The 9,256-nt window shown below is 38.3% G+C and overlaps 1 protein-coding gene across 1 annotated transcript in view; it reads right to left on the bottom strand.

Moving 5' to 3' along the window:
* Positions 1 to 5,946: 5,946 nt before the first annotated feature.
* Positions 5,947 to 9,256, bottom strand: part of LOC130931559 (transmembrane protein 87A-like) — a 30,871-nt gene continuing 27,561 nt past the window's right edge. Inside the window, exons 17-20 of the mRNA XM_057860469.1 lie at positions 8,480 to 8,544; positions 8,347 to 8,399; positions 6,230 to 6,260; positions 5,947 to 6,160 (exon numbers count right to left, since the gene is read on the bottom strand). Coding sequence (XP_057716452.1) covers positions 6,119 to 6,160; positions 6,230 to 6,260; positions 8,347 to 8,399; positions 8,480 to 8,544 — 191 coding nt within the window. The 3' untranslated portion in view covers positions 5,947 to 6,118. The remainder of the gene's footprint in view (positions 6,161 to 6,229; positions 6,261 to 8,346; positions 8,400 to 8,479; positions 8,545 to 9,256) is intronic.

The raw sequence follows: 9,256 nt of genomic DNA, 5'->3' as shown, positions 1-9,256 counted from the left end.
ATCGTCATCCATTGATTATCGTACGCCCGCCGGTGTCATGCCAATGTAGTTACCCCAGTCAAAAATAGTATCCCCTGGGCAGAGCCATATGGAGGTAGATTTGTGCCTTTATTATTCAATCAAAAAAAGTTGCTTCAGTAAAAAAAAAAAGTGCTTCAATCAAAATAGATTTTTTTCAATTAAAAAAAAGTCGCTTTAATTAAAAAAAGATGTGTTTGAATGCAAAAATAAATTTGAAACAAAAAAAATGCACGTGAAAGCTATTTTTCTTTGATTTTTAAAATTTTTTTTTATTGGAGTCAAGTTTTTAGATTGAAGCAACTTTTTTGATTGAATAATGTTGATTTGTGTTTGGGCCACATTTTGGCTAGGACGTTTTTGTCTTTATTATTAAATCAAAAATAAGTTGCTTCAAAAAATATATTTTCAAAAAGAAAAATCAATCAAAAAACGAAAATTTTCAATCATAGAAAACATTTTCGAATGCGAAAAAATATTTGCGATTGAAAATTTTGCATTTGAACACTTAATTTTTCATTGAAAAAGTTTTCTTTCATTGAAGCAACCCTTTTTGTGTTTGGGCCATATTATGGGTAGGACATTTGTATCTAAACCATTCAATCCCCAAAAAAGTTCAATCAAAAAAAAATATTTTCAATCAAAGAAAAAAATCATTTGAAAAATTGCCCTGCGCAAATTGTTTTTTTGTTGAAAATTCTATGCAAAGCAAATGACCGGCTAAGGTGCTAGTCTCATAATCTGTTTGAAAAATAATTTTGACCCATTATAAAAATGTTTTTTTGATCATTTCCTTCATTTTTGTTGAAGTTTTATTGCTTTACAAATTTTATATATATAGGAAAGTCAATTTCATGCAATGACACTTTTCGGCCACCGGGGGGGGCATGGCACCCCCTTAAAATCCGCTTATGGTGTTAACCCTTTCAGACCTGCATTTTTTTTCTGCTGGCAAAAATCTTTTTACTCAAACATCAGAACAAAGTGCAATTTTCAGTGTATTAGTTGATTTAGAGACGCAAACACGTTTTAAGATCCCTCCACATTTTTTTTCATCTTTTTATGTATTTCACATTTTATTTGAATTTTTATATACAAGTTTTTAAAATTAAACTCCCATTTTTTCAGGTTTTATTTTTATATTTCCATTTTATTTGATTAAATCTATTTTCATTTCAATTTCCATTTTTAAAGATGACATATTTATCCCCCCCCCCCCCTTTTTTTTTTTTTTTTAATTCAAACATTTATTCATTTAAATGGGGCAAGTCATGGGGTTTCAATTGTTACGGTTAGGATTCACTGACTTGTCCATGGGAAATAATTTCCTGTGGCTTTGGGGAAATTAAAATTTCTCTTAACAGAATTCCAAAACATTTCCTTATTCAAACGCTAGCTCGACAGATTCTATAGACATTTTAATTTGTTGTTCTGGATTCTAGAAGAGGGATCGGCACCTTTGACATTCAAAAGCGCCATTTCGTCCCAGTGTTCTGCCACCGGTGTTCTGCAATTCCTTGCGGTGAGATGTAGCGCAAGCATCCGCACGCATGCACACATCGGTCAAAAGCAGGGAGTACTCACTATTTTTGTTTTGAATTTTTTATTACTTTTTCATTGCCTCAAAAATACTTGTTGCATGTATACCCCTCATACTTTTAAGCATTGCGTTTTCTTGTGGTAGCTCTAAAGCAGTGTTGCTCTGTTGATCACATGAGTCACCTAGCGTATTTAAACCGTTCTTGTTTAAGAAGCTTGGTCACTCCGTGTTGAGAGGAGCCAGCTGAGGTGGATCGGGCATCTGGTTTGGATGCCTCCTGGACGCGTCCCAGAGATGTGTTCCGGGCATGTCCCACCCAGAGGTTGCGCTAGACTTTTTCGTTGTCTGTCATTTTGACTGACAGGGTCATAAAAATCCGGTCATAATCTATTTTTACCCGTCACTTAAATTTTTAAAATGATGATAATGACATTGTGGTGACCCTTTGTTTGGCATAATTCACCTTCCGTACTTGTGTGTCTATGACACTTAAGAGCCGCGCGCGGTCCCCTCACTATCCACTCGCTCTCGCTATATGATTGGCCGAAGGGTCGAAATGCTCTCCCGTGATATGCCTGTTTAAAAATGTTCCCGTTGTTACTTCTTGCGTTCGCTTAGTGCCAATTTAAAAAGGAAAAGCGACTGATGATACTACACACAGAGCGTATTATTAACAAATGTTAAAGTTGTATAATCATATAGCGAGAATAAGAAACGTCACTGAGGCCCCAATAGGTAGGTAGCCTACAATATGTAGCATATGGAACAATGAAATTAACAGTTCACCTGCTGTGGCCTGAACGTAGTCTCACACTTTCCTCCTGGTGCGCATGGACTTGAATGGCGTACCGCAAGCAACACGTCACTTCCGCTCATTAATATTCATGGCATTAGCGACGGTTGCTATGCAAGGACAAGCCACCATTTGTCCCTAATAGGAAATGAATGGAAATCGTGTACGCAGGAGATGTTTACAGCGCTAAACCTACCAATTCTCTCCGAAAATGATGTGCCTGGTGCCAAATTGACTGGCATAGATGTGGAAGAACATAAAAATGTTCAGTTAAAGAGATGGCTTTAGCGTCGAAGGCTGAAAAAGACGAAAAAAAACGAGCCGACCTAAGCATAGCTTTAGCTTTTTTTTAATCGACGCGACTGACAATGACATTCTCCGGTTTCAACAAGCTATCCTTTACCATCATCCCTGTCTTTCTTATATATCCTCTGGTTGTCCTACGTCTCTTACCGTTCTTGGGGGTAATTTAGTTAGCTTTGTGTAGCGGTCGCAAATGCTACTCAGTGACAGCCAACGAACACTTCAAATATTTTCATTGATAACACATCTTAATCCTATAATTTATTTACACTTCCCCCTTACTAAAGTTGTTTCATATATATATATAACAGAAACGGTAACAGTGGCAGTCAGATACCATTGTAGTTTTTTCAGGTCATTCATTGTCAGACAGAAGCAGTACGGCACAACGTTACGCTAAAAAAAATAAAGTAAAAATATAAAAATGGCTTACCTCTTTGTCCTCTGAAAGACCATGCCAACCCAACATAATGTTTACTGCATATGAAACGTGAATGGATTCGCCGAGCTGGTGTTAAAGTCCGCGCAAGTTGATTCGGTTTTCACATTTTTTTCCTCCCGAGTTTTTGGTTTCCGGGAACGTATGAAGAAAACATCCTTCATGGTCGTAATGTCTAGAGTCGTTTCTACAAGTTCCAAAAAAGCAATGCGTGATCGCCATGTTCGTTTTTGAAAGATTACCGGAGAAAAGTAGCACTTTTTACGTGGGGTCTATGCGAGGGCGGGTCTATAATGTCCCACTTCGGCTTTACTTCCGCTTTACGATGCGACGTCACGGTCTAAAAATAGCCTGCGTGCGGTACGCCATTGCGTGCCCGCCTGTGCAGTCCCTGTTTTTTCACCTCTTATCAACACCATCGTCGTTTTGGGGCTTTTTGAAGAAACTTCGGACACTCAGTTGCCTTGACATTTTTTCAGAGTAAGGCCAACGACGTCATGCATCAAGAGAGACAATAGCTAATTAATATGCCCACTCGCCACCCTGTGGTCTGGGGTGTGAATTGCAACCGGTCAAAATGACGGATGGACTTCAGTTTTTTCCGTCACCGTTTTAAAAAATCGGTCAACGATGGAAAATATTCGGTTAACGCGACCCCTGGTCCCACCGTCAGGAGGCCCCGGGGACGACCCAGGACACACTGGAAAGACTCTCTCAGCTGACCTAGGAATTTGGGATCCTGCCGGAGGAGCTGGTTGAAGTGGCTGGGGAGAGGGCTTCCCTGTTAAACCTGCTGCCCCCGGGACGCGACCCCAGAGCAAGCGGAAGATGATGGATGGATACATTTACAGTTGTGGTCAAAAGTTTACATACACTTGTGAAGAACATAATGTAATGGCTCTCTTGAGTTTCCAGTTATTTCTACAACTCTGATTTTTCTCTGATAGAAGTATCTGTTCCAATCACTCTTTGTCACAAAAAACATTCATGAAGTTTGGTTCTTTTATGACTTTATTATGGGTTAACAGAAAAAGTGATCAAATCTGCTGGGTCAAAAATATACATACATGGATCTGAAAAAGCAAATCATTGACTTGAACAAGTCAGGAAAGTCACTTAGAGCCATTTCAAAGCAGCTGCAGGTCCCCAGAGCAACAGTGCAAACAATTGTTTGTAAGCATAAAGTGCATGGCACTGTTTTGTCACTGCCACGATCAGGAAGAAAACGCAAGCTATCACCTGCTGCTGAGAGAAAATTGGTCAGGAGGGTGAAGATTCAACTGAGAATCACCAAAAAGCAGATCTGCCAAGAATTAGAAGCTGCTGGAACACAGGTGTCAGTGTCCACAGTCAAGTGTGTTTTGCATCTCCATGGACTGAGAGGCTGCCGTGCAAGAAGGAAGCCCTTGCTCCAAAAGCGGCACCTTAAGGCTCGACTGAAGTTTGCTGCTGATCACATGGACAAAGATAAGACCTTCTGGAGGAAAGTTCTGTGGTCAGACGAAACAAAAATCCAGCTGTTTGGCCACAATGCCCAGCAATATGTTTGGAAGAGAAAAGGTGAGGCCTTTAACCCCAAGTACACCATGCCTACCGTCAAGCACGGTGGTGGTAGTAGCATGCTGTGGGGCTGTTTTGCTACCAATGGAACTGGTGCTTTACAGAGAGTAAATGGCATAATGAAGAAGGAGGATTACCTTTAAATTCTTCAAGATAACCTAACGTCATCAGCCCGAAGATTGGGTCTTGGGCGCAGTTGGGTGTTCCAACAGGACAATGACCCCAAACACACATCAAAAGTGGTAATGGAATGGCTAAATCAGGCTAGAATTAAGGTTTTTGAATGGCCTTCCCAAAGTCCTGACTTAAACCCCATTGAGAACTTGTGGACAATGCTGAAGAAACAAGTCCGTGTCAGAAAGCCATCAAATTTAACTGAACTGCACCAATTCTGTCAAGAGGAGTGGTCAAAGATTCAACCAGAAGCTTGCCAGAAGCTTGTGGATGGCTACCAAAAGCACCTAATTGAAGTGAAAACGGCCAAGGGACATGTTACCAAATATTAGCGCTGCTTTATGTATATTTTTGACCCAGCAGATTTGATCACTTTTTTCTGTTCACCCATAATAAAGTCATAAAAGAACCAAACTTCATGAATTTTTTTTGTGACAAAGAAGTATCTGTTCCAATCTATCAGAGAAAAATCAGAGTTGTAGAAATAACTGGAAACTCAAGAGAGCCATGACATTATGTTCTTCACAAGTGTATGTAAACTTTTGACCACAACTGTATTTAATTTTGACAATCATCCATCTATTTTGTGGAATTTGCGCTAATATATATGTAGACCCCAGAAACAAACACTGCTCTTTTTTTACGTCTTTCGATAAAAACTTTATTTGCTGGACGTTTACCGTTTGAAGTCACACATTGCAGGCTCACATTCCCCCAAAAAATGTGATTTTGGAGAATAATAAACGATTTGAACAAGACAAGGAAATAAATTAAGTCACTTGTGATAGCCACGGTTCATTAGATTGCACAGGGACAGAAAACCTAGATGATACATGTGATAATCATGCTGCTGTGGGAAATTTTTAAACAAGTAAAAGGATGTGTGCAGTACTGGATTTGCGTACCAGGATAACCTTTAGAAAGAAAGTGAAACTAATTTAACTATCAGCGCCATTGACGAAGGTAGAAGTCCAATCATGTGGCTGTTTTAATCCTTCTGCCGTGGATTTAAAGTAGTTTATCACTACTGTAGTAGACATCCAATCCGTTTGAAGTGGGAGGGTGGCAGCGAATGAACGTTCGTTCATTCGCTGCCACCCTCCCACTTCAAATGGATTGGACGTCTATCGCAGTCAATGGCAGCCAATGAGTTAAGCAGATAATCGAGGATGTCAGGTGAGCTTTCAGTTTTATGCTACATTCTCTTTGGGTAACCTCTTTAAATAGATTCTCCTCTCATTTTAGTGTTATGCTTCAAGTATGGGAAAACAGTAGCTGATTGGGAAGTTGGTCACTCCATCTTGGATCGCTCCATTTTAGTTTTTAGGATTTCCTGCAAAAAAAGAAAAAGCGGCGGGTGAATGACGTCAGTGTGTGTGTTTGGGGGCAATGTGAGCTTTACCTCCTCTTCGTCTAGCATTGCTGGTAGGGCTCTGCCAAAAGAACAAGCAGCATTAAATTAAATGGAGGGAAATATTCAAATTTTTGGTTACCAAGTGTTTATTGTGTGAAGAATTAAAAAAAATATGATTGAACATGAAAATAGAGTGGTGTTGTGTGTAATAATAATATTATTAATAATAATTAGAGCTGAAACAAATACTCGAGCAACTCGAGTTTAAAAACTGATCCGAGTAATTTTATTCACCTCGAGAAATCGTTTAATTTTGCTAGCTCTAAGCATCACGTTTTGCCCGGACTACTTTTAATGCGGGACAACGCGCTGACGTCACGTGTGTAGAGTAAGAAGCAATAAAAAATATACCTTAATTCAGCCGACAGTAGTTACAAACAGCTCCGACGTTGCTAAAAACTACTATGTTGCTACGTGGTAGCAGGTAGCGTCTGTATGCGTGTCATAGATATCACATGTACGTAGAACTAGATGCGAAATGATCGACTCGGCGGCGTTAATAAAATAGCCGCCATCTTAAAGCAGTACACTTCTCAGCGCTCATAAATAAGATTAACGTTACTGTCACTCGCTAACGTAACGTTATCCCTGCGGAGGGCTAGGTTTCTATTCATTATGACTACTGTCAATGCGTGGCTAACTCTTACATACAGGCTTTATTTAATCTGTGAAAACAGCGCTGTAGAGTGATTAGGGTGTAAAATAAAAACTTAATAATGCTAACTGTCAATTTGAGCTCAGTAGTCATTGCTGGATAAAACACCAAGTAGCACTGGTGCCAAATGTGCTCCAATACAGCACATTTATTTTGAACACTGCAAAAACTCAAAATCCTATCATGACTTACAGTTTAGAATAACTTAAAACTTAACTAGAACTTATAGCTTGACACAAGTGGAAATTCAATTGAAACACGTGGGAAAAACACCCAACTTTTAAGTGATGTGTGTTATCAAGCGTAATTACATTTTTAGGTAAGAAATATATATATATATATATTTTTTTTTAGGGCTGTCAAAATTATCGCGTTAACGGGCGTTAATTAATTTTTTAAATTAATCACGTTAAAATATTTGACGCAATTAACGCACATGTCCCGCTCAGACAGTATTCTGCCTTTTGGTAAGTTTTACAGCAAGGTTTTTTGTGCTGTCTAACAGCGAACTCTTGTGGTCGCTTTGTGACATGGCTTATTGCTTTCTTACCAGTTCAATATGGCTGCACGACGTCTCGGGCTGACGCCTACGTTGTAATGTTGTGCTTATATGATCCTTGGACAAGATTTGTCCGTAAGTATTGTTGTTGTAAAGAATGTACATATTATGTTAGTAAGCGAAATGTTATATTTTTTGTATGAGACGCTTTTTGTTTATGTTTAGTGAACCTGTATAGCGTGCTAAGCTAACGTTGTTGCTAATGCAATGCTTGTGAACTTTTTTTTTGTAGTTTCACTACGGTCTAAAGAGGACAAAGGTTTGAGGCCATTTTGTTAATAAATCAGATGAAAAAGGAAGAGGTCTGATTATTAAGGCGTCGTTCACTAGCTGTCTAGCTTTGGAAAAAGTAGACGCTTCGGAGTGAGGACAGCATAGACAGATTTAAATGACAGTAGAGTGAAATGCCCCCTACAGTCCTTATGTACCGTATGTTGAATGTATATATCCATCTTGTGTCTTATCTTTCCATTCCAACAATTTATCTTACAGAATATATATATAATTTACAGAAAAAATGGCATATTTTATAGATGGTTTGAATTGCGATTAATTGCGATTAATTACGATTAATTAATTTTTAAGCTGTAATTAACTCGATTAAAAATTTTAATCGTTTGACAGCCCTAATTTTTTTTTTATAAGATCGAAAGGTTTTTGGAGTGAAAGCAGTGAATTAGTCTTTTTTTTTTTTAAGTCACATTTGAGACGCAAGTGTTGGCTGTTTTCAACAATGTACATCGAAAATAAAGTCATTGATTGACTGAAAATGGTTCAATATTAGATGAAATGTCTTGTTTTTTCATCTATATTTATTATTGGTCTTTACCTAAAAAAAAAAAAATATTCGATTGCTGCAGCCCTAATAATAATAAATGACGGGCGACTTACACATCTGCAACCATTGTGGGAATGTTTTCCTCCACCCATTTTAGGTCTTCATCCTAGTGTTAAAAGCGCAACCACAAAACAAACTTGTTGAACGCCAGTGTACAGCTTTATGAAAGATAAGCTATGACAATACCTCTTTACTCAAAAGCTTCTGGGAACCGTTGGCGTCCGGTTTGGATCCTCTCATCTTCATCCCCTCTTTTAAACAATCGGGAGATAAAAATGCAGTGAGATATTACCGAGCCGCTAAAAAAAGAACTGATTTATAATCCGAGAAGTACAGCAATTTGATTAATTTGTTTTTAACCTTCTCAGTCCTATGATCACGCTGGCGTGATCAATCATGTGGCGTCTTTAAAACACCGTTAAAAAATTAACAAGCCACTGTAATTACAGCGCTACCTCTACATATGAATTTCATTCGTTCCAAGACCTTGCTTCTATGTCGAAATGGTCATATGGTGAGCGGGATATTCCCATAACAATACATTATAAATGGATTCATTTGTTCCACAGGCCAAAAATCTACGCTAAATCCTTAGTAAATAATAAATAGCAATTACACATAGCAATATAATAATAATGTAACTAATTGAGTTCTAAGAGAGAGAGAGAGAGAGAGAGAGAGAGAGAGAGAGAGAGAAAGAAACACATGCCCCGCTCAAACAGATTTAAAATGACAGCAAAGTGTCATTTCCACTTGTTACTCGTGTTTTTAGGTGTTTTGCCGCCCTCTGCTGGCACTTGGGTGCGACTGCTTTTAAGGGTTTCAGCACAACAATTATTATTCACATCAACAATTGCGAGCTACTAGTTTATTTTTTGAATGAAAATTTTACAAACTTTATTAAAACGAAAACATTAAGAGGGGTTTTAATATAAAATTTCTATAACTTGTACTAACATTTAT

The sequence above is a fragment of the Corythoichthys intestinalis genome, chromosome 15 (assembly GCF_030265065.1).
Source record: "Corythoichthys intestinalis isolate RoL2023-P3 chromosome 15, ASM3026506v1, whole genome shotgun sequence".
In the NCBI taxonomy this organism is placed as follows: Eukaryota; Metazoa; Chordata; class Actinopteri; order Syngnathiformes; family Syngnathidae; genus Corythoichthys; species Corythoichthys intestinalis.
Note: the sequence above shows the minus strand (reverse complement) of the source record. Positions and strands in the feature narration are given on the sequence as shown.